Below are 26,139 nucleotides of genomic sequence, written 5' to 3'. Positions count from 1 at the left end.
CATCAGCCACTGGAAGTAGGTTGATACCTGGAATGTGCCTGACCTTCTGGGCTGGTCTCCACATTTTTGACTCTGATGCTGTTTGCGGGGGGAGCAGTGCTGGCTGAGAAGACATGGCGAACGCTGAATGAGCGCGTTCTCTGCAGCGAAGTTGAGCCTTGGGCTTGGCATCTTTTAGCAAAAGATTTATGGTCCCATCTCAAATAACTTTGTGTAGCGGAATGCTGAATTTTCACGTTTTATTGGATAATTTTCATTTTGGGCTATTGGTCCGAAACTCGTGGCAGAAAGATATCACTTGACAATAGTATCATTCATCAAGTAAGAGAGACTAATTATCTTATTTTGAATGTGGATTTAAATTCATTCATCCTGCAAGTCCCTAAATATTGGATTGTCGATTTGAAAAATTGACTATGCTTTTCATTTATGTGACACAGATCATATTAGATGCAATAGTCTGTCCATTACAGTTGCAAGTGTGGTATTTGGGACTCTGTGTAACATATCGTTATTATTCACGGACATCAGGTGCTGGATGGAGAGCAGGAAAGCTGCCTAGCGGGAGGTTCGGTGCCACCGTGTTCGTTTGGATCCTTAACTGACAGATGTGAAAACAAAGCCGCCCACGTGGATCCGACAAGCCCCGCGACGGCGCAGCTGCGGCACAGAAAGGAGCGATGGTTTCAACTGAGGTCGACATTGACTTCTGCTTACAACATGTCCTTCTTGATGAAGTTTTTCCCGTTTCTGTATCACATGACTTTAAAAATATTCCTATTCGTGATCAAACTTTCCCTGTACATGTGGGAAAGGTGGTCGGTGGGCAAATTGAATCAGCTTTCCACAACTAGAGGGAGAAAGACAGGAGGGTCCTGCCTGGTGGAGGAGCAGGCAGCTGGGGTGTGGGGGTTTATGCCCTGTGAGCTGAGGACCGAGGTCAGGGCAGAGTGAGGCTGGCGAGGCCTGGCCCGGGACTTACACAGGGGTGTTCCTGAAGCTGGTGTCTGCGCCCCCCTCGGTGCCAGCCCTGGGGAGGCAAGGGCTTGGCCGTCATTAGAGGCATGGCACCTTGGTTTTGCCTGGACTTACCCAGATCTGGGAACATGATTTTGGAGTTCCTTTTTACAAACCAAAGGGAGGATTCCTGGATTGGGCCAGAAAATCCTTGATGTTGCTGTGGGTTTCACATCTAATTGGCAGGTTGTTATGGGGAAGACGCCTTGTGTTTATCTGATGCTCTCCATGTGGACAGTTTAGGAAAAAGGATTGCATTTCAAAGGAAGACCTGGAGTCCACAAAGCCTGCTGGCTCTAGCTCGTTTCCCATCTCAGTGGGATGAGCCTCCACCCACGTTCTCAGGTGCACTTCTGCACCTCCTGCCATCGGGTTCTACTTGATTCAGACCCTGAACCATTTTGTGATGGGGCAAAAGTACCCTGGAAGACTCAGTACCTGTTAGCCTGATCCTGGGTTCCGTGGGGCTTAGCACTAAGTGGACGCCCAGGATATCATCGTGGACCCAGTGGCACTCCAGGAGTGCTGGCTGCCCGCGGCTCTAAGGGTGCTGATGCGGTCTCCTGCCCTGGTGCGTGACTCCATGTGCCAAGGCCATGCGCACCTCCCTCGGGCCTCTTTCTGACTCTGTTCCACTCCACGTTCCGTCATCTGTGCACCAGGCACCTGCTGAGCACCCACAAAGACATGGCCACCCCCTCCTAGGCATTGCATACGCTGAGGAGGGCCGTGGTAGGAACGAGACTCAGCCCCCTGACCACTGAGGGTCCTGTCCTGGGGATATCCACACTTGCGTTCTGCACTGGTTCCTGGGGAAACCCCCGCCACCCTTCCCAGCCTCCTCCACAGGGTCCTGACCTCACGGACTCGGGCGTGGCCCATGCTCTTCGTGCCGTCGTCAAGTTCACCTCTCGACAGCTCAGAGTCCTGGTTCCCAGGCCCAGGTACTGGGACCTGTGTGGATTCTAACTGTGGAGACCACCCTGTGGACGCTGCTCCATCCAGCTGAATCTCCCTGGTAATCTCTGGCCGGAATCAACACGCTGCTGGCTACTCCCTTGGATGCCCGTCTCATCTGCTCACCTGTGGCCCTCAACAGTCACCCTCTGCTCTGGGGCCACTTTCTCCAGCACCTGTGCCCTCCAAGGCAGGAAAATTGTGTGCCTGGTCCTAGCTCCTTTATTTTCCTCTCCTGGCCCATTTTGAGGAACAATAAACTCACACCTGAAGCTTAAATTACTACACAAAAGGTGGTATTGTAATATTTTTCATTTTAATTGCAAAATTAACATGGAATTATGGATCTAATTAATTCACACTTATTTGGATGAACAGCCCAATAGACAGAAGTTTGAAAGCTGAGAGGATACAGATTATTTTGCAAGTTACATTAACAAATAATTTTGGAAATGGAAGATTCTTACATGAAAGGATTGTTAATGTGATTTTGCTTTAAAAATATAACCTGTATTGGCAATTAATGAAATAATATGTAATTTAGAACAACTAGTTAATTTCGTAGAAACATTTTGTCAGAATTTCTAAGAAAGTAATGCTTTAAATCTTTTTAACTGATCAAAACACTAAAATGTTTGAGAAACATCCAGCTGTGTGGAGATTGCTGTGAGAAATTAGGCTCACCCAATTTTTTCTTTCCTCCATCACTCGTGTGTGTGTGCGCAAGTACTATTAAAAACTTAAGTAGGAAGTGAATTATGTAACAGCTATTACTGTCAAACATCACACTTGTTTCGTCAGCCCTAAGAGGCCAACTATACGTCTGTGATTATCATCCCCGCCTTCAGGCTGGGGTGAAAAATAGAAGCTTCTTGATAGAATTTCAACTTCCTCTTACTCTAACTTCACAGGTTTTTCTAAATCCCCTTAGAATGGTGGCAAGATTTCTGCCAGACCATCCACCTTTGCAAGGTAACGTTTCTTTCAGCCACGATTCATGCAATTGATTATGTTGTTATTTAATGGAAAGAGGTGGCTCCTATAATGTGCACTGAGGAGTTGGATTCTTGATATAATAAATACACCTGCTGCTGTGTGCAAGGTGACCAGCTGGACGCTGCTATTGCTGCCTGACAGCCCCGCCGTAGCTGCTTTTCACATCCTGCTTTGCTTCGCAGGGCAATCCTGGCCCCTCTTTATCTGTCTGAATAACTCAAAGGCAGTCCCCTCCCTCCAGAGGGCCTTCCTTGCTCAATTGCTTTATGATGCTAGTTTGTTTATAACAATATCACATTTCAGTGGGGAGCCAGCTGGCTACTCTTCAAATTAAGAACAGATACAGTACCTGTCTCTGCAGAGAGCAAGGAAACTGACCATTTAGATCAGCATTATTGTCCCTTTTAATTTTTAAATGACTCCTGAGATCATACGCTGCCTGCTAAGCCTTTGTTATTGGTTAATGAGCGCTGTGCTGGTCAACGGAAAGCTTTGTTAACGTCCCACTCATAACTTATAAACAAATTCAGCTAGGAGAAAATTTTTGTTTAACACATGGATGCCAGATATTTGAAGAGTTCTTAGGGATTCCAAACTGGAAACACTTGTTGTGGCTAATGTGAATATCAAATCTGGAGTGACAATTAGCGTTGGACAACGCTCTGAAAGTGGCTTGGCAAGTCCCCGAGACTCTCTGCCAGCGCATTTTTCATGGATGGCAGCAAATTACTCCCCTGCTCTTCCATTCATCTTCCTCAATTGCTGACCCTGATGGATTCCAGCCCTTCTGTGTCTGCACCGTCTTTCTGATGAAAAGGTACACATTATGCATAGACTGTCTGACTGATGTTTAAGCTGGTCTGATGTTTGTTAATCGCAATTAAAAAAAGGGAACTCTATTAATTTGTGGTCAAAACTCTTGGACAGACAGTGATAACTTGAGAAATGTAGTTCCTCAAATTCCAGTCATATCCCACTCGTCTGCACTTCTGCCTTTGCTCTGCTATATTCTCTGTGAGTCATCCTGCTTCAGGTAGCATCTTCGTGTCTAGTGCAATCAGGGTAGGGTATACCATTTTTGGTAGAACTGGGCCTTTACTCAGCCTCTAAAGGCCCAGTCTTTAAGCTGTTTTGGCAAAGGCTGGGCCAGCACACAGAAAGCTAAGGTGCCACCTGTACACTATGACTTAATGAGACCTAAATTACTCATATACCCCAGCATCTGTCTTAGCCTGCCAAGTGACAAAATTTCACTGCTATAGGTAAAGTCATCACTCCAGAAGACCCTATTTGAAAACACAACAACTAATTAGCAGGAGTGATACATTCACTCGTTGGTATCTATTAGTTCATTAGAGTGAAGCCGCCCTTAGATAATGAGACGTTGCAGGCTGGTGTTGCTACAGCTGTATGATTAAGGTGAAATGTGAAGCATATGTCCATTGTTTTCTTAAGATTAAAAAGTACAATGTGCCATTTACAAATGGTGTTTGGCTGTAGTAGGGTAGTAGAGACCCCAAATGATCATGGCTTAAATAAATTAGATTTTTTTTTCTCATGAGAAGTCTGGAGACAAGCAATTCAGGGCTGGTGGGGTAAGTCCACGACATCCCAGGCTCCTTTAATCTCTCGGTCCTGCCATCCTTAATGCCTCCTTGCTTTCTCTCCCCAAAGTTACCCTGTGGTCACAGGATGCTTGCTGACTTCTAGCCATCATTTTCACATTCCAGGTCAGAAGAAGAAAGATGTAGAGAAAGGCAAAGGGGGCACAAAATTCAAGTTCCTTTATTGGAAACTTCACTCTATCACTGTAAATTACATTTTTTGGAAATTCCTAGGTGCGAGACAGGCTGGAAATAAAGGTGATAGCTGGGCATATCGGCACTTCAAAGGAAATCAGGGAAAAAGGGGGAAATAGGAATGCCGGCCAAGGAACTCGCATTCCCTATCACAACAGAGGAGTACAAATTAGAGGAGGGACTCTGGCAATGTGCATTCTGCTTGGGGGAACTATCACCTGGGGAGAAGCTGATGTGGTCTATTCAAGTTGGATGCAGAGACCAATGCCAGAGCTCATGCTTTAGCTGGGAAAGTGCCCCTGCTGTCTGTCCACAGGAGTCTTGGAGGACTTCCTCCTCTTCAAGTGACAGGACCCAGGAGAGGCGTGCCAGCCTCAGCTCAGCTCGCTGCCAGCCGAAAACTTCAAAAGAACATCAAGATCAGCTTCTCACAGTGTTTGAAAGGATTTGAAATTCATTCTCACCCTACATAGACTTGAGCCACTCTGTGGTTACAATGACGTGTTTTGTTTCCCATATAACCTTGCTTTCTAATTCTTAACGGTTTGGAATCCTCTTATTGGTTACTATCCCTGCAGTTTCTAAATTAACTGGTAAAATGTAGGTCTGACAAGGAGGAAAGAAGAAAAAAGCCCACTGAACTGAGCTGCAGGGGGCTTGGCCAACCCATTCTCCAGCTCAGATACTTTCTCTCACACAGAACCTCACTTCGCATGGGATCAGCAAATGGCCTGTTATTTCGTGTCTCAGAAGGGGGCTTGGCCAACCCATTCTGTAGCTCAGACACTTTCACACGCCAACCTCACTTCAGATGGGATCAGCAAATGGCCTGTTATTTCATGTCTCAGAAGTGTGACACTGTTCACAAGTCACAAAAGCAACAAATGCTTGTTCACTAATGCAGGGAATCTACTGCATTTCTGCATTTTAAATAAAAATGATGAATCAAGATTTTCAACTGTCTACAGTGGGAGCTCCCCTTATTACCCACCTAGACTGTCTACACTGGGAGCTCACTTACTCCCCATCCCAGCTGTCTACACTGGGAGCTCACCTTAATATCCATCTCATCTGTCTACACCGGGGAACTCATCTTCTTACCCACATCAGTGTCAACACTGGGAGTTTACTAGTTTATTTACTACTCATCTTGACTGTCTACACTGGGGAGTTTACCTTATTCCTTATCATGATTGTCTACACTGGATAATCCACTTACTCATCATCTTGATTTTCTACACTGGGGAGCTGGCCTTACTGCCCATCTGGACTGTGCACACGGCGGGGCTCACTGTACTCTCCCTCTGGACTGTCCACACTAGGGGCTGGCCTCACTCTTCAGTAATGCACCCGGCACCGAGGGGGCGGTGCCCCTGACAGTGGCAGTCACTCTGAAGTGGGAACTGGCTCTCCCATGCTGCAAATGCCTCTGGAGCTCCCAGCAGTCCCCAGGCTCCCCCATGAGCGGGTGAGTGCTGAGGGCGGAGAGGGGAGTCACGGCAGCCCTTGAGGACCATCCAGTTTGGAATCTGGGAGACCAGGAGGTACTGCAGAGGTGCGGCTGGAGCCTGGGGGCTGAGGAGAGAGAGGAGACTGGACGATGTGTTTGGAGTATTCATGGTCAGCTTTGGGGGCTGCTTCCCCTTCCCTCTTTTGAGAACAGTGCTGGCCTCTGGTCTCAGAAAGGAGCTGGCCTGTGGTCTGGCTGGAGGCTGGGGCACCCGTGCTGGGAAGGTTATGCTATTTCTGTGAACGGTGTCCCTTTGCTGGGACGTGCCCACGACTCCAGCTGTGAAACCAGAAGAGAACAGACTCGTTTGTCAAGACGTCAAATGACCTGAGCGACCCTTCAGCCTCAGGGATGTCTGTCGTAATCTTCAAAATGTGTGTTTGGCTTTCCCCCCTCTGAGCTAAACAAACTTTGGTTTCCCTTCCCTCTTGTCAATATATCATGCTTTATAGCACATTACATGATTAAAAAGAGAAAGAAACATCTAGTGCAAGAACCCTCTGTGTGGCCTCATAAAATATTAATGGATTCAGAGAGGAAACGTGAAATCAACATCCCCTTGCATGCACTGGCTTGTGCTGGGTCTGGTTTCGGCGGCGGTGAGGCCACGCGTGCTCAGAGCAGGCCTCGGCCAGGCCTGCTCCTGGGAAGAACCTGCAGGAAAGGCTGGAGTCACTGCCAGTCCAGAAAATGCTGTGTGGTATGTGGGTGGTGTGTGGTGTGGGGTGTGGTGTGTGTGGTGTGTGGTGTGTGTGTGGTGTGTGGTGTATGGTGTGTGGTGTGTGGGTGGTGTGTGGGTGGTGTGTGGGTAGTGTGTGGTGTGTGGTGTGTGGTGTGTGGTGTGTGGTGTGTGGTGTGTGGGTGGTGTGTGGAGTGTGGGTGGTGTGTGGGTGGTGTGTGGAGTGTGGGTGGTGTGTGGGTAGTGTGTGGTGTGTGGTGTGTGGTGTGTGGTGTGTGGTGTGTGGGTGGTGTGTGGAGTGTGGGTGGTGTGTGGGTGGTGTGTGGAGTGTGGGTGGTGTGTGGGTAGTGTGTGGTGTGTGGTGTGTGGTGTGTGGTGTGTGGGTGGTGTGTGGGTGGTGTGTGGGTAGTGTGTGGTGTGTGGGTGGTGTGTGGGTGGTGTGTGGTGTGTGGGTGGTGTGTGGGTGGTGTGTGGGGTGTGTGTGGTGTGTGGGTGGTCTATGGTGTGTGCAGTGTGGTGTGTGCTGTGTAGTGTGTGCTATGTGCTGTGTGGTGTGTGGTGTGGTGTGTGCTGTGTGGTGTGGTGTGTGCTGTGGTGTGTGGTGTGTGGTGTGTGGTGTGTGGTGTGGGGTGTGTGTGTGGTGTGTGGTGTGGGGTGTGTGGGTGGTGTGTGGTGTGTGGGTGGTCTATGGTGTGTGCTGTGTGGTGTGTGCAGCGTGGTGTGGTGTGTGCTGTGTAGTGTATGCTATGTGCTGTGTGCTGTGTGCTGTGTGGTGTGTGCTGTGTGGTGTGGTGTGTGCTGTGTGCTGTGTGGTGTGCTGTGTGGTGTGTGGTGTGTGCTGCGTGGTGTGTGCTGTAGTGTAGTGTGTGCTGTGTGGTGTGTGCTGTGTGGTGTGGTGTGTGCTGTGTGGTGTGTGGTGTGTGCTGTGTGGTGTGGTGTGTGCTGTGTGGTGTGTGCTGTGTGGTGTGGTGTGTGCTGCGTGGTGTGTGCTGTGTGGTGTGGTGCGTGGTGTGGTGTGTGCTGTGTGGTGTGGTGCGTGGTGTGGTGTGTGCTGTGTGGTGTGTGCTGTGGTGCGTGGTGTGGTGTGTGCTGTGTGCTGTGGTGCGTGGTGTGGTGTGTGCTGTGTGGTGTGGTGCGTGGTGTGGTGTGTGCTGTGTGGTGTGTGCTGTGTGGTGTGGTGTGTGGTGTGGTGTGTGCTGTGTGGTGTGGTGTGTGGTGCGTGGTGTGGTGTGTGCTGTGTGGTGTGGTGCGTGGTGTGGTGTGTGCTGTGTGGTGTGTGCTGTGTGGTGTGGTGTGTGGTGTGGTGTGATGTGTGCTGTGTGCTGTGTGGTGTGGTGTGTGGTGTGTGGTGTGGTGTGTGCTGTGTGGTGTGGTGTGTGGGTGCTGTGTGGTGTGTGTCTGGTGTGTGCTGTGTGGTGTGGTGTGTGCTGTGTGGTGTGGTGTGTGGGTGCTGTGTGGTGTGCTGTGTAGTGTGTAGTGTGTGGTGTGTGGTGTGTGGTGTGTGCTGTGCGCTGTGTGGTGTGTGCTGTGTGGTGTGTGCTGTGTGGTGTGGTGTGTGCTGTGGTGTGTGGTGTGTGGTGTGTGGTGTGTGCAGTGTGGTGTGTGCTGTGTGGTGTGGTGTGTGCTGTGTAGTGTATGCTATGTGCTGTGTGGTGTGCTGTGTGGTGTGTGCTGTGTGGTGTGGTGTGTGCTGTGTGCTGTGTGGTGTGCTATGTGGTGTGTGGTGTGTGCTGCGTGGTGTGTGCTGTAGTGTAGTGTGTGCTGTGTGGTGTGTGCTGTGTGGTGTGGTGTGTGCTGTGTGGTGTGTGGTGTGTGCTGTGTGGTGTGGTGTGTGCTGTGTGGTGTGTGCTGTGTGGTGTGGTGTGGTGTGTGCTGTGTGCTGTGGTGCGTGGTGTGGTGTGTGCTGTGTGGTGTGGTGCGTGGTGTGGTGTGTGCTGTGTGGTGTGTGCTGTGTGGTGTGGTGTGTGGTGTGGTGTGTGCTGTGTGGTGTGTGCTGTGTGGTGTGGTGTGGTGTGATGTGTGCTGTGTGCTGTGTGGTGTGGTGTGTGGTGTGTGGTGTGGTGTGTGCTGTGTGGTGTGGTGTGTGGGTGCTGTGTGGTGTGTGTCTGGTGTGTGCTGTGTGGTGTGGTGTGTGCTGTGTGGTGTGGTGTGTGGGTGCTGTGTGGTGTGCTGTGTAGTGTGTAGTGTGTGGTGTGTGGTGTGTGGTGTGTGCTGTGCGCTGTGTGGTGTGTGCTGTGTGGTGTGATCTCATACTCCAATGGAGACACGGAAGAGGGCAGACGGGCAATGTCCGTGCGACCCGGCGTGTAATGGAGCGTGTGCCTGGGAATCATGACCTTGAATCCCACTTAGGGGGCTCCCTGCAGCCTCCTCCACTGAGGCCCTGACACACGCGGGTGTGGTTCCCTCGGACGCTCCCTGGCTTGCCTCTGTCCTCGCTGCCGCCCGGGGCCAAGTGCTGCTCGGTGCCAGGGTTGGAGAATTCACGGGTGGACAAGAGCATGGACCCAAGCCCCCTCCTTGCAAATTCCACTCCTGGGTCTCATCGCGAAGGTCACGCCGCCTCCTTCCCAGCCGCCCTCCCCAGCCCCAGGCCGGCCGGGGCGCCCTGCAGCCTCCCTAAGGGGCCCGCACTTCCAGACGGGGTGCGTTTCCGACCTGCAACAGGCACAACAGGTCTGGAAGGACCCGAAGGTGACTTTAAAACAGTTTCCGAGAGGGTGGCCACGGTCAGGCACCCGGAAGATCCAGCTGAACTGGGAGGGAGGTGACCCGCCTGCGGGAGGCCTGGGCTCCGGGTCTGCACTGCGGTGGGTGCGGGGAGGGAAACGGCCGCGCGGGCCCCGGGCGCCAAGGGAAGGAGCGCCTCGCAGGGGCGCGAACCCAGGGCTGGGGGCCCTTCCCGTGTTTCAGCAAAGCCAGGCCGGTGGCCCCCGCTGAGCATCTGCGCAAAGCCCCGCGTCATGGGACTGAGGCTGAAGGACTTCATCCATCATGGCCCCGGCCAATGTGCCGCTCGGCGATCGGTGGGAAATTCAGGCCATCTGTCTCTCCCGCCCTGCCCGGTTCCCTCCAGGGTTCCCCACGGCCCCCTCTGCCGGGTTTGTCCCGTCCCTGGCGAGGCAGCCCTCGCAGCCGGGCCTGGAGAGAAGGCAAAGCAGCCTCGGAAGCCTCTCCTGGGAGTCGGTGACACAGGGAGCCCAGCCGGCCGGGAGCCGAGAGGCGATGCCACAGGGACAGAGGGGCCGCTCCGAGTAGAGCAGAACACGGTGCAGTCCAGGCCCACCTGCCCACCCGATGGGAAATGCCGCTGCTCATGAAGGAAATCATGAATGCCGCAACGTAGCCAGGCCTGTGACGGGGAGGAAAAACTGTGGGATGTGAGATTAGAAATAAACAAACAAACAAACAAACACATTTCATCCTTGTAATCCCAGCACTTTGGGAGGCTGAGGTGGGCGGATCACCTGAGGTCAGGAATTCACAACCAGCCTGGCCAACCTGGTGAAACAGTGTCTTTCCTAAAAATACAAAAAATTAGCTGGGCGTGGTGGCAAGCGCCGTAATTCCAGCTACTCTGGATGCTGAGGCAGGAGAATGGCTTGAATCCCCGAGGTGGAGGTTGCAGTGAGCCGAGATGGCACCACTGCACTCCAGTCTGGCGACAGAGAGAGACTCCATCTCAAAAAAGAGAAAAAAGCACAACTCACACTCACACACAAACACCCTTACACATGCACTCACATGCGCACACACATGCACACTCTCGCACTCTCAGACACACATGGACCCACACTCAAACACATGCACACACACACACGCAGGCACACACAACCATGAACTCACATGCACAGTCACACACATGCACTCATACACCTGCACACACACACGCATTCTCAATCATACATGAACATGCACTCAGACACACACATGCACTCACACATGTACACACTCCCAAACGCATTCACACGCACGCTCATGGACACATGCTCATACACAGACACACACATGCACATGCGCTCACAGACACACATGCACTTCTACACACCCATGCACACTCACACATCCACTCACATGCACTTACACACAGGCACACCTACACTCACACACCTGCACACACATTCACACATGCACTCACAACCACTCACACACTTGCACACACATGCACTCACACTATCATGCACTCATGCATTCATACACTAACACATGCACTTACATATGCACTCACACACTTAGACACATGCACACAAACACACAGGCACACACAAACACATGCACTCACACACACTTTCACACACACGAGCACATTCACACATGCACTTGCACTCACCCACATTCACACACACATGCACTCCACAAATATGCAACACACATGCACTCACACACAAACTCAGGCATGCACTCACAACCACACACTCACACGTGTACTCACACACATCCATACACTCACGCATGCACTGCCACACACACGGACTCACACACATACACATGCACTGATGCACACACATGCACTTAGTAATATGCACACATGCACTCACACACTCCCATACACACACACATGCACTCACAGGCACACACACACACATACTCATGGACTCACACAGGCATTCACATACACACATGGAGTTACACATACACTCACACACACTCATGCACTCACACATACACACACATATGCACTTACACACACACCCATAGACACATGCACTCACATTTACACACACATGCATACACATGGTCTTACAACTCACATGCACTTGCATGCACTCACACACACATGCACTTGCACACACACAGGCACACAGTCATATGCACTTGGACACACTTACACACAGACACATTTATTGATTTTCACATGGTGCGAAGTAACTCTACATGGATTTTTCGGACTTCCTTTATTCTCATGGAAATACCCATGTTGGAATCCATGTTGTTTTGGGGCTATTTTCAAGCAAGCAGTGGTGAGTGGTGGTGTCTGGTGCCAGCGGGAGGCGCAGTCATGTTGATGTGGCCCCCAGCTGCGGGTGGAGCTGCAGCCCCCGGTGGGCATCGCCTAGAGGCGTCTATGAGATGGGATGACAGGGGTGGGGGGACCCTAGAAGAAACCCTGGAGGAAATCCCCGGGGGCATCAGCTGCAGCCTCCCACTGCACATAGGGTCTCGGTGCCCTCAGAAATGCACTCTCCAGGGGATCCCCAACACAGACACCCGATCTGCGAAGAGGAGGAAAGACTGGAATCCGAGAAGAAGGTCCAGGGAACTGCGATGTCAGGACACAACTCAGGACCTCCAGTGTCTGTGTTCTCACAGAGACCTCCCCTTCCCAACGTGCCCAGCACTTCAGCCTGCAGCCGACTCCCCTGACAGTGTGAACGCTCGCCGACTCCCCTGGCGGTGTGGGCCCTTGGGTGCTTTCTGGACGGACTGGTGGTTCTTCGGGTGTAACGGACGGGCCTGGGGAAGGAAGGCGGTGTGTCCGCCTGGCTGTTTTCACCTTTGTCCGGGTGTGGACGGGGCTGGATGGTCTCTGGACGTCCTTGGGGGTGGCCTGCTCCATGTCCTCTGCGAGGCTGCGAGGCATGAAAGACAGCTTGCTTCTCGGAGGGATGTCGGCGCCTTCCTTAGCAGGCCCGTAAACCAAGGGACAGGCAGAGCCATCGTTTCCGGCTTCAGGAAAATGATGAGGTTTTTAAAAAATAATTAATATGCAATTAATTCTTTTATTGATGTCTCTGACGTTTGAGGACCCCATCGATGGACCACCAGGGTCCCCTGTGCAGCCGTGGGCGTCATGGCTGCTGATGGAGCTGCAGCGTTCGCACCGAGGCCCGCATAGCCCTGACGGGGGAGGACGCAGATCAGCCAGGCCTCAGCTTTCGTGTCTTATACACACGAGTACAGCAATTTTATCAAAGTCATGCTCCAGCACCTCCACGCATTATGGGCTGCTGAATCTCGAGAGCCCGGGAGTTTGCGGGTTGGGAGTCACAGTTGTGGGTCAGTGACTCTTGTCACTTGCCAGGACGTTCTACTCAGTACTTTATCCAACAAGCATTTATGAACTCCTGACTTCCAGCCCCTGCACGAGTCCCCAAAGCACAGAGCTGGAGATGAAGACCGTTCCTCCAAATACCATGAGGCCCAGGTGAGGACAGCTGCCGGGACCACACAGGACAGTGAGCGCAGACACACAGGCTTGCACAGCGTGTAGGGGTGGAGGGCGGTCTAGGCTTGTGGAGGCACAAGGGCTGTCAGAAAGAGCTCCTGAGAGAGGGCAGGCTTTGCAGGGTCTTGAGGCAGAAACAGGAGTTTCCCAGGTGGAAGAAGAACAAAGCATTGGAGCCGGGGTGGCTGGGTCTGAGAGTTCAAAGAAGCATTGTCACCCAGTCCAGGAACCTGGAGAGGCTCACGAGAGGCCAGGTGGGCTACTCTTGGGCAGACGGCCTCAGGGAGCGTGCAAGCAGCTCTGGAGAGTGTCTGTGAGTCAGGGAGAAGGGCCAGGGGCTCAGCCGGGTACAGGTGCACAGCAGAGGAGAATGTCGGCCATCCTAGGCATCTCACTTCCGTCTCTCTTCTGATGAGGAAACCGAGGCAGAAGCAGGTGCAGAACCTGTCAACGGTTGGCCTGTTCCTCTCTGTGCGACTGCAGCTACAACAACTGAAGAGAATGGCCAGGTTCTGGGAAGCCCAAGGGAAGAAGAGAGAAAACGTGTCTCCAGGAGCAGCCTGAAAGTACGCAGGAAGCCGGACACATTAAGGCTACAACAGTAACTCACATTGCTTCCTGTGTACACATAGGACTGAGGCTACAACAGTAACTCACATTGCTTCCTGTATACACATAGGACTAAGGCTACGAGAGTAACTCACATTGCTTCCTGTATACACATAGGACTAAGGCTATAACAGTAACTCACATTGCTTCCTGTATACACATATGACTAAGGCTACAACAGTAACTCACATTGCTTCCTGTGTACACATAGGACTGAGGCTACAACAGTAACTCACATTGCTTCCTGTATACACATAGGACTAAGGCTACGAGAGTAACTCACATTGCTTCCTGTATACACATAGGACTAAGGCTGTAACAGTAACTCACATTGCTTCCTGTATACACATAGGACTAAGTCTACGAGAGTAACTCACATTGCTTCCTGTATACACATAGGACTAAGGCTACGAGAGTAACTCACATTGCTTCCTGTATACACATAGGACTAAGGCTACGAGAGTAACTCACATTGCTTCGTGTATACACATAGGACTAAGGCTACGACAGTAACTCACATTGCTTCCTGTATACACATAGGACTAAGGCTACGACAGTAACTCACATTGCTTCCTGTATACACATAGGACTAAGGCTGTAACAGTAACTCACATTGCTTCCTGTATATACATAGGACTAAGGCTGTAACAGTAACTCACATTGCTTCCTGTATACACATAGGACTGAGGCTACAACAGTAACTCACATTGCTTCCTGTATACACATAGGACTAAGGCTACGACAGTAACTCACATTGCTTCCTGTATACACATAGGACTAAGGCTACAACAGTAACTCACTTTGCTACCTGTATACACATAGAAGTAAGGCTACGACAGTAACTCCCATTGCTTCCTGCATACACGTAGAACATGGTATGGACTTTGGGATTTATTAAAAATGAGAAGACATTTCTAGTTTCCTTATGCTGGGAGATTTCTCTGGCAACAAAATAGTCTTTCTTCAACTGAGAGGGGCCATTGTCCTAGAGTGAATCAACATTGAGCTCATCTGGCCCACAGAAGCAAAGTGAGACTAACAGGGATGGTTGCATGCTTGGGTTTGTATCTTTTCCAAGGGCATCATCTGTGTGTCTGTTATGACATAGTCAACCCATCGCCATCACGTGAATTTACCACATGAAGATGGGGAAACGGGCATGATGGACCTCAGGAGGAAGGACCAAGCGGGGATGCTGGTCTCCGGGCCACGTTGACAGCTGTGCCCCATGGCTGGGCGGAAGCTTCCCTCGCTGTCTGCGGAGACGGCTTCCCTGCCACCACATGGTGACTGACGGTGTTTGCACATTTACTGTGCAGATGGGCAGGTTATGGGCTACACCCAGTCCCAGGACATCTGGCTGAAGCACCATGACTCTCTCAGTCTAGAAAGACGATTGGGAAGCACCAGTGTGAGTCAGAGTGAGTGAGCGTTATTCTTGCACAATATTACATACAGCTTAATTCATGCAAATATAAATCACCCACAAATGTGAGCACCTCGTCACCCGCGGGACATTACTTGTGACTCACCTTGGAACGGGGCTGGCTCTCATGTCTGCAGGGATGGTAGATCTGAAGAGGCCACTCCCTGGGAGGTCCAGCAGGTCCCAGGGAGGCCTGTGACACCCATGTGAGGCTCAGAACGATGTTCCGTGGCCGTGGGAAGTGTGGAAAACCCACTCTCCACAAGTGCCACGTGTGGCCTTGGTTTTCTAAGATGAGCTTCGTTTCAATGCCTTGTGATTTGCCGATGTCAACACAAGCTGCCCTGCGTGTGCTGGGGAGACACGGCAGCCCCCAGTCCAGTTGTCTTGCTGGCCTCAGGTTTGAGGAGTGCTCTATAAATGTTAACTGAGTGGATTCTGAAAGAGGTGAGTCAGATGGAATCACAGAACATGATGATGTGGAAACGTTAATAAAAATATGTCTTATTTTATAAACTTTTATTTACGAGTGTTCCCATTTTAGGAGCACTTTAAGAAAGGGATAATGCTCATTTTTATGTAACAGTAAAATTTACAAAATCTTCATCCTCTGCCTTGCATCTGATAAGGCCAGAATCTCTCCCCTCAGGGGCAGGAAGGGGCATCCAGGAGCGTCCCGGGGACGTGGTCGGGGGGAATTTGTAACAGCAGGGTGTTCGGTGGTGGAAATTTTCTCCTGAACCTGATCAGAGAATGAAGAATTCTACCGTTACAAGATTTACAGGAGGGGGCACCTATATAAATCCATCCGGATATTCTGGGCATACTAAGTAGATTGGGGGAGGAGGGGGTAAGGAGGGGCCGTGACAGTGAGTCTTTCATCTCCTGGAGAAGACACACAAATAGACTTCCCACTGAAGAGAAGTCGAGGCCCATGCCCCACACACGACTAAACGCACTTCTCCCACCACCCCATCACGTGCCTGGGCTGCTGCACGGATCAAAAGACAGAAGAGTGGCCTGGTGCGCACTGAGCTGAGGGTGAGCAAAGGCAGCCCCGTTGCTGTGGTTCACAGCGTGATACTTGTGCTGCCACAAACTGTGTTGTGTGACGTGCACAGCCCCCTTCCATCAGAGCAGCTGAATGTTCCGATGAAGTAAATTTGAATAAGATAGTGGCGTGGTCTGTGAACACCTGCTATGCTCTGTCGACTTCAGGCCTGAACTGTAGAATGAAGGAGTTGAACACCAAACCAACATGTGTGTCCTTATAACCCCCCAAATTATTCTGTTCTATTCTACTCATGGCCAAATACTAAAACAGAAATGTTTCCATTAGATGAAAATTCATGAAGATCTATTTCATGAATCATACCAAAAATAATGGAAAAGTTTCATGTAGAACATAACTTCGGATTCAATTTAGATCCATCTTACCGGAAAGTATCCCTGGCTGTGTTTACGTTTGACCAGGTGATAATCGGTAAACCGCTGCTCAGTGAGTTTAGCACGGCCAGCTCACCTCCGCATGTGTACGTGGCCATGCTGATATCTCGGAAAAAGTGAGGACAAACGACATTTCCAGGCAAGCCATTGTTCCCACATTGATTTTAGCATAGTCCCACGTTTGTGATGGTTTACAATACGATGATTAATAACAAGTGCTTGTTTAAAGTACGTAGAGCTTTCATATTCATGGTTTTGTTTGACCTCGCAGTCCTCTGGGGCAGGCAGGCAGGACAGAGGCCCCGTCTTACTGGCAGGCAGAGTGCTCAGTGTGCCGGTCGGGATCCGCGCCTTCTGCCTCCTCCCCGATGGCGCCCTTCCTCTCCGACCCCGCAGACACCTGCCTACTGCTCTCAGTGTTTCTACTTTACTAGACAGCACAACTTGCACGCACCTCAAGTGTCTTATGACAAATGTCCAACCCTGGCAGCAGCATATTGGATCCCGTCCTGTCATGTGTCTGTGACCTGAGCCAGGCTTCCGGGTTTGGGGTCCCTATTTCCTCGTTTTCCTGTTTGTTACTATGGAAACGGGGGTATTGTGGTTAGGAGTAGCAAAAATGCGTTTTCCCAAACTCCCTAATATACACTTTTAGATCTAGAAGAAAGGTACACGTGAGGTGCTTTAAGTTCTTGGAAAGCAAAAAGGTGCATATAGATGCTGGGTGGTGGCGTCATTATTAGTGATATTATTTCACTTTCTAAAGGCCCAAATTACCAGAGTGTTAACTCATTCCAACAAGGAGGCCCCTCTGGTTGACAGCACGTTTTGAGCGTTCTCCTGTGACCCGAGAATTCCGGGATCTTTCCCTCCGGTATCGATCATGAGGGACCCCACGGTTCCTGAGGGAGCAGCATAAAAGATGGCTTTGACCTCAGTGACAGACTCCATACTAACATTCTCAGCATCCAGTGTCTCACCCCGTCTCCCAGAGACACATCATCTTTATTTTTATTTCATAGTCTTTGTAAACCATGTGATGATATGGAAGAGGCTGGTTTTGTGCTGCTGTTAATACAAACACACACACAAGCCGAGGACCCTCAGGGACCTCCCAGGACGCAGGGTGTGCGGGCCACCTCAGGTGCAGGGGCCACCCGCCTCCACTTCCTCCCATCTCCCCTCCACTCCCATGGCCCAACCCAGCCCTCAGCTTCCCTCACTGTGGCTGCAGCAGCACCTGGCAGCCCACCGCCTCAACCCAGCCTCTCCCTGTGAGATCTTTCAGCCGCCCCGTCCTCGTCTCTAGCCCCCTGTCCTCTGTCCTCATCTCTAGCCCTCAGTCCTCATCTCTAGCCCCCTGTCCTCGTCTTTAGCCGCTGTTATCCTCGGAGGCCTCAGGTCCTTCCTTGCCTCTAGCCCTGTCTCCTGTTTGCCACCCTCCCCCGGCCTCCCTCCTTGTGGGGTTGGATTCTGTTAGACCCCATGGCTCACGTGCAGTCACGACCCAGGTTCTTCTCCCACCAGGAGCTCTCCCCAGCTGCACCTCGGTGTCCCCACGTTGATGGCAGGTGTAGACAGTGATGGGTCTTGCCCATAGAGTGGCCTCGTCACCCTGTGAGTGCTTCTATTGACAAATCCAGAGGCCCCATGCAATCTGGAGTCCAGTGATGGAGTGAAGTCCACCCTCCCTTTCCTCCGACCCCATCCTCACCATAAACTCCAACCCCAGCCTCACCATAACCTCCAACCCCAGCCTCACCATGACCTCCAATCCCAGCCTCATCATGACCTCCGTGATAGCAAATCCTGACAGCTGGTGCCTTCCCGCCATCTCCACCAGCTCCACGCTCCTCCTCTTCTCCTCTCGTCTCAACCTCTCCATGGCTCAGCTTCCTTACATCCAAGTCCTTCCAGGTCACACAGGGTCACCACACTAACCCTGCTAAAGCACCATTCAAGTCACACCATTGCCCTACTCCAGAACCTTCAGTGGCTCCCTACTGCTGGTACTAAAGTGGCCTTAAATCCAAGGCAGTCCACGGCGTACCTCAACCCTCTCATGAACATTCGTCCCCGTCATCCTTCAAACTGTTTGTGCTGATGAGGCCATTCTATTCTTTTCTGTTGCCCAAGCTCCCTGAACAGTTCTGCTGTAGTCTCTGCAGGAGGCGGGTCCACAAGTGATCAAAATCCAGGGTCACTAGGCCTGAGATCAGGGTCACACCAGGGTGCGTGTGCATCCTCCTCCTGGAAAGGCCAGGCGGGCTTCCTGGAGGAAGTGGCATCTGAGTCGATAGACTTACGTGGAGTTACAAATCCTTGTCAGCGAGTCCAGGGCTGGCTGGAGAGTCTTGCCCATGTGACAATGGGCAAACACGGACAGAGAGATCCCCTGGGGGCTGTGATTCTCTTTCTGAGCCCTCCCTATCATGGCTGGGGACTCTGAGATCCTGGGGTAAAGTGGGCTGCTAGAGGCTGTGGAAGGGACACCTGGCAGGCAGCCCGGCTTCCCAGCAGCTGTGGAATCCTTTAATGAACATAACGTTGGCCAGCAGATGCCCCAGAGCCCCCCTCAGGGGTCGCCCTACCTCCTCATTAACACTCCCCTGAGGCCTCTGGGACTCTGGGTGTTTTCCTCACTGTTCAGGCGTTTGTGATCACAGGCGGGGCTGCACGGTCCTCAGTGATAGCACTTACCTCCCCCGTTGGCCATGGCAGGACTGTTTACAACACAGAAATTGGCACACACTGTGCATCAGCTTGTGTGTGTGTGTGTGTGTGTGTGTCTTTCTGAGAACTCATTTTCAGCCATTCACCAGCATACACAGATTTGGGGTTTTCTGTGAAATGTGGTCTGCAGGATCCCTGCTGGCATGTGGCCCGAGGGCTGACGGCATTGGTTGGTAATTGCACCTCGTGGGCTTCCAAGCAAGGGGCCTCCTCGGGGGCAGACGCCTCTCCTGCTTAGACCCTCAGGAGGGGCCCTTACAGACACACCACGGTGCCAGCGCCAGGGCCTGGCTGTTTCTCTTGGAATGCCACTTTTCACAGCGTGCCCCCACAGAAAGAGTTGCAGGGTGGAAGCGTCGGTCCAGGTCCGCACTCCTGCTCCCCCAGAATGCAGTGACTTTCTTGGAGATAATGAGGCTTGTCCCAGAGAGGAAGAAACCGCACTGCAGGTCCTGGAGGTGAGATGCCTGGATAAGCCATGCCACACGAGGCACCGGAGCCTGGGCCGAAAGCAGCCACCCTCGGGACGAAGGATTCACTTGGCACTGTCCCTCTTGAGCTCAGGGACTATAAAGCGTGCCAGGCGATTTCCCAGAGATTCTCGTCTCTGTTCAAGTATTAGCCTGCATCTCACTTTAGGAAAGGAACAAGAAATGACAAAAAATCAACACTTGAAAATAATTTCCACTCATTCTTATTGTTTGTGCTCATTACTGCTTCGTTTAAACCAGTGTTTAGCAGCTAACAGTGTAACTGCTCATTTTAACAGTTAAATTTACAGTTTTAGACAGTTTTTATGATGCCCAGTGACATCAATTTGACAAGTCTACTGTTAAAATAACTGTTTAAGCACTACATTTATAGTGGAAAACATTCTTTGTCACTGCTAAATTGACTCATTTTAACTGTTACTTATTGTCAAAAACTTTTTAAAAAAAAATTACAGAGTGAGAACATAGCAGTTTCTATAACTTTGAAATTAAGTCACTCAAGTTTTCGGATTACACAGAAACATTGCATTTTAAACAGTTCCTATTAAAAAGTGGGAAAATCATGTATTGCATTTACAGTGAGAACTATTAACTTGATTTATAGTGAAAGTGAAAATTTACTGCGTGTGGCTGGGCACCCAGATGTGAGGAACTTGACCTGAAGGTCTAGTCGAGTTTTCCTTCCATTTCAAAGAGTTGGTTGAGAATATGGTGTCTTTATTGCTCTTATAGAGAAGTAGATTTACCTTCAGAGGGGGGAGTTAATCACAAACATTAGCATCATTGATAATGAATGCTAAATATTAGAGATTATTGTATCACTGACAGATTTTCATATTAAGAAGGGTAATACATTGTTTGTTTCTGCAGAAAGCAAGCAATTTGGAATTTTTTTTTTGAGACATCATCTTGCTCTGTTGTCCAGGCTGGAGTGCAGTGGCACAATCATAGCTGACTACAGCCTCAACCTTCGGGATAAAGGGATCCTCCCACCTCAGCCTCTGGAGTAGCTGGGACCATGGGTGTATGCCACCATGCCCAGCTAATTGTTGCATTTTTTGTAGAGATGGGGTCTCATCATGTTACCCAGGCTGGCCTCCAACTCCTGGGCTCAAGAGATCTGCCCACCTTGGCCACCCAAAGTGCTGGGATTTACAGGCGTGAGCCAATGTACCCTGCTGTGGAATATTAAAAAAAAATTAAGTGTGCTGTAAGAAAAGTTTAGTAGCATCTTTGATTATATGACCTATTACATATTATATAAACTACTGTATATGTTCTGTTACATATATAGTATCGACATTACATATGTGTATATACATACGCGTCTCCTGCTTAGAATCTCGCACTTTGATTTCTGCGGCACTGCATCCTTTGTGTGTACAAACTCAGCTTTGATCAAGCGTCTTCTTTTTTAAAAGCTTTTAAAACTTTGAATTTGTAAATAATCATTTCAGACGATTGATTTCCGCACTTGTCAATCAGCTGTTCTGATTCCATTAACCTGTATCTTTGTGGGAGATTCAAGCACTTGTAGCATTTTAACAACAGGAAATGATGTCATCGGACATTATCTTAAGGAAATGTACAGTTGATCTTCGCCAAGCAAAAGCATTCTTCATTTTAGCATTGAAATAAGGAAGTAAGCAGGTTCCTTGCTTAAACCACACCAGTAATCTCAGGGGGAAATAAAAGAAATCCCGGCCTGAGTTACCGGTCTTCTGCCGTGTTTAGAGACACATTCCAAGTGTTGCAGACAGTTTGGATTTCATGCCAGCTTTGGTGGCCTCTTTATATCACTCTTTCAAACTTCCCAGATAGCTTAGCATTCCCAGCTTTAGGGAACCAATGACCCACTTACAGGCTTCCCTCTTTTCTCCATCCTGTGGCAGAGGAAACAGCTCAGCTTCAAGAAGTGGTGGCATTAGGGTCTCCACCTCAGTTGTCATATTTCTAAAAGTCTTTACTGGGCACCTAGGACCTGAGCCAGGCTCAGTCTTACATGCTGGTTCCATGAAGGGTGCACAGGCAGAGCGAAGGCTCCCCTAGGTCGGCGGATGAGCGCCCAGGTGTGTAGATCAGTCACTGTGTGCATTCCATCAAGTTCATTGCAGAGGAGGTAACCCAATGGAATGATGGGAAACAGCAATGAAAGGTTTAAGACTTTTATAAGGAGAAACTAGAGAAACTTTTCTAGAGAAATAGGCTTTTAAGGAAAAGCCAGTGATTTTCCCCCTTTTTTGGTAATAAAAATTGGAAGAATAATCTTTGAGTGAGCAGCAGAAGAGACGTTGGTGAGAATTTGTGGACAGTCACGGGAATCAGTGTGTTTTCATAGCAGGTACTTGGTCACTGAGTGGCACCTACGAGTCTGAAGCCCATCTTCTGGTGATGCCATTGGTTGGATCTGATTTTATAGTTAAAAAGCAAAAGGACAAACACACACCGACTCCAGGCCATGGCTGTTTCACAGCTGTCTGTCTGCACTGTGCAGATGTTCCTGCCGCACAGGGGAACCTGCCTTGACTTGATGTCAGCTGGGGCTGTTCACACAAAGAAACCAGGAAACACAGCAGCCTCCCTGCTTCTCTGAGTGCTGGTCGGGGATGGTCAGTTTGAGGGATCTTGTGCATCCCTGGAGGCCTCGCTTCCCCGTGCCCCAGAGCCTGGGTGTCAGACAGTCTCTGCCTCTCCCCTTCCCCTTTCCATCCTGCACAGAACACTAACCCTGGCGTCCCTGGCGTCTGTGGCCCCATCGCCCTCTGACCTCCCTGACAGCACTGTGATCTCTTGCAGGGCAGGGGCCATGCTGTGACTCTGCCTGGATCCTCCACGCCCCGCACAGAACAAGCAGGGGGTGTTGACTCAGCAGGGCCACAGCAATGCGTGACTTAATGAAGTCGCTTTCAGTAGAAGGTGAGAGAATTTTAACACCAGTCTGCAGTTTTTCCTTCTAACACCATGAAATCTGTGACAGAGACCGAGAAAGTGTCATCCCTGCCCTGACATCCCAGTACACTAACAAAATAACCTCTAGCAACCTCAGTAAACAGAGCAGGCCAGTGTTCTCACCTAGGCTGATGTACTAGGGAAACCAGCAAACACACCCAGAGCCCTGCAGCCCGAGCTCCTCCCTACCCCTCACTCTGGCTCATGTCCGTCCCATCCCGACCCTGCATGTCGTCTGGAAGCTCCCACAGTGCTTAGCTGTGTAAAATCTACAGACCAACTCCAGCTCCATGTGCAGGCCTAATTCTGCAGAAGTATGTGATCATGATAAACTTTTAAATGCAGGCTCAAACAAAGCAACTCTGTAAATATTTCAGTGTGCCCACCTGTTCAAATTATTCACCACAATGAGGTCACCATCCCACCTGGCTGTCTCTCTCTACTTTTTGTGCTATTGTTCTCGTTTAACAATAGATGCAAGTTAATAAAACCCAATTAAAGATGGGGGGGATGCAGTTTGTAACGATTCAGATAGAATATCCACTCATGAATAATTAGCATAAGGAGCATAAATGTTTCGTGAGGAATTTTGAGCTGTCCTGTGCCCCTGATGTCTAATGAGCTTCCACACACGACTCCAAACTGTGCTTTCGGCCACCGCCTCATTTTGCAGTGCCTCGCGAACATGGTTTGAAACAACAGATTAAAATGTGAAAGCAAAATAAATCTTGAGATCTCAAAACCATGAAGGATATTCCTGTGGACCAAGGACAGGCGGAGCTCACAGTCGTCCCTCTGGTCACATGGGATGAATGCGTATCTGGGCTCCCTCCGCCGTATTGCTTCGTGAAGCCAGACGAAGGCATGAGTGACTGACTCTTCCTGTAAATTGTTCAATCAGCGAACGATGAATCAGAAACTCAAAATAATGCAACCGTTTGTCTGTTATCTACCTATGACCTGGAAGCCCCTCCTTGGTTCGAGTTGCTCTTTCTGGTTGGAAGCAATGTCCATCTTACGTATGTTGATTGATGTCTCACGTCTCTTGAAAATGTATAAAAGCAAAGCTGTGGCCCGGCCACCTTGGGCACATGTCGTTAGGATCTCCTGAGGCTGTGTCATGGGTACGTCCTCATCCTTGGTGAAATAAACTTTCTACATCGACTGAGACCTGTTAATTTGGGGTTAACAAAAATACACCTGTGGAAAGATTTAAATAAAAATATCAGCCTGTATTTCTACTTTGGTTTACAGTGCTCACAAACGTGGTTCCAGTTTTTTATCTAATTAATACGACTCACTAGTAGTTTCAGTCACAGGCCAATCTCGTCTCACATCCTCCTTCTGAACCCATCAGTGTTCTTGGTCAAGCACCTGGCTGGCAATGAGCCTGGAGTACAGACATGGGAGTGGTTTGAGGTGTAGAAACAGCCCCAGCTTCAGAGCCCCGGCTTCAGATGTGAGAACAAGCATTTGGAATTCTGATAATTTCAAACAGACCTGCACACACCCCTCCTTTGAGGAAATGCTTTCCCCAAATACTTACAGAACTAATTGACCAATGAAAACATATTCAAGAAGAGTGAGTGCTTGATCTCAAACTCTCCGACGAAGCTGCCCTGCGCTCTTCTGTTTCATAGGTTTCCAAACACATGTTCCACACTCGGATGAAGCCATTGTGGCCTCCTTGGATTTGCTTCCTGCAGATGTTTGCTTCCATCCGTGGTTTGGCAGAGAACAGAGGACTATGTTTCCAGCACGTCCTGCTCATTCTGCTGGGGCCTGGACACTTCTTCAGTCAGAATAATTAATATTGTCAGATATGTGGTGTTTGACGATGCCTGAAAGTTATTTCATTTGAGGCCATTGCATGTTAACCTCCCAGAGAGGGTGTCATCTCTGCAGAACGACCCCCAGGAGCTGGTGCTCACATGGACCCTGCTTCCATTGCATCCTGATCCAGGTACAACAGGTGCCTGCGCCAGGTGGGGAAACAGAACCAATAGAAAATGCACATGCACGCACACACACACACACACACACACACACACACATGCAGGAGTTACGAAGAATTGGCTTAGGAAATTGTTGAGGCTGAGGAGTCCCAGGATGGGCTGTTGCAACCTGGAGACCCAGGAAAGCCAAAAGTTCCAGTCTCAGTCTGAAGACCTGAGGAACAGGAGAGCCAATGGGGTGAATCTTAGTCCAAGGGCAGGAGAGGACACAGGTCCCAGCCCAGCAGTCAGGCAGGAAAGGGGAGTTTCTCCTTCCTCCGCCTTTTGTTCTGTCCATGCCCCGAAGCATTGGAAGGTGCCAGCCACTCCACAGAGGGTGGCCAACTTGATGGGGTCCACTGATTCAAATGTTAATCTGTTTCAGGAACACCCTCACAGACACACCCAGAACAATGTTTGACCTGGGCACCCGGTGCCGGTCAAGCTGACACGTGGAATGAACCATCGTCATAGAGTAATGTCCATAGAAGGACTTCCATGGAGGATCTTCCATAGACAGACTTCCGTAGAGGATCTCCTATAGAGGGACTTCCATAGAGGGAATTCCATAGAGGATATTCTATAGGGGGACTTCCATCGAGGGACTTCCATAGAGTACTTAAATAGAGGGAGTTCCATAGAGGACTTCCATAGAGGAATTTTCATAGATGGACTTTCACAGACGGAATCCCATAGAGGAACTTCCATAGATAGATTCCATAGAGGTACTTCCACAGAGGGAATCCCATAGAGGAAATTTCATACAGGGACTTCCATAGAGGGACTTTCATAGAAAGACTTCCACTGTGGGACTTCCATAGAAGGACTTCCGTAGAGAGACTTCCATAGAGGATCTTCCATAGAGGGACTTTCATAGAGAGATTTCCATACAGAGGCTTCCATAGAGGGACTTCCATAGGGGACTTTCATAGAGGGACTTCCATAGAGGGGCTTCCATAAGGGACTTCAGTTGTGGGACTTCCATAGAGAAACTTCCATAGAGAGGCTTCCATAGAGGATCTTCCATAGAGGGAGTTCCATAGAAAGACTTTCATAGAGAGATTTCCATAAAGGGGCTTTCATAGGGGACTTCCATAGAGGGACTTCCACTGTGGGACTTCCACTTTGGGACTTCCATAGAGGGACTTCCACAGGGGACTTCCATAGAGGGACTTCCATAGAAGGACTTCCATAGGGGCCTTCCATAGAGGGACATTCATAGAGAGACTTCCATTGTGGGACTTCCATAGAGGAACTTCTATAGACAGACTTCCATAGAGGGAGTTCCATAGAAGGACTTTCATAGAGAGATGTCCATAAAGGGGCTTTCATAGGGGACTTCCATAGAGGGACTTCCATAGGGGACT

The 26,139-nt window shown here is 50.0% G+C and overlaps 1 protein-coding gene across 1 annotated transcript; it reads right to left on the bottom strand.

Moving 5' to 3' along the window:
- Window positions 1-14,569: 14,569 nt before the first annotated feature.
- LOC129528257 (uncharacterized) lies at window positions 14,570-24,498 on the bottom strand. The gene is made up of 7 exons (XM_055368083.1): window positions 24,381-24,498; window positions 22,197-22,372; window positions 19,606-19,805; window positions 19,306-19,328; window positions 16,597-16,711; window positions 15,266-15,662; window positions 14,570-15,117 (listed from the first exon to the last, which is right to left on the bottom strand). Exons 1-7 carry the CDS (start codon window positions 24,496-24,498, stop codon window positions 14,866-14,868), a joined length of 1,281 nt encoding a protein of 426 aa, XP_055224058.1. The 3' UTR covers window positions 14,570-14,865.
- Window positions 24,499-26,139: the final 1,641 nt, after the last annotated feature.

The sequence above is a fragment of the Gorilla gorilla genome, chromosome 17 (genome assembly GCF_029281585.2).
Source record: "Gorilla gorilla gorilla isolate KB3781 chromosome 17, NHGRI_mGorGor1-v2.1_pri, whole genome shotgun sequence".
Lineage (NCBI taxonomy): Eukaryota > Metazoa > Chordata > Mammalia > Primates > Hominidae > Gorilla > Gorilla gorilla.
This window is presented reverse-complemented; position numbering and strand designations above follow the sequence as displayed.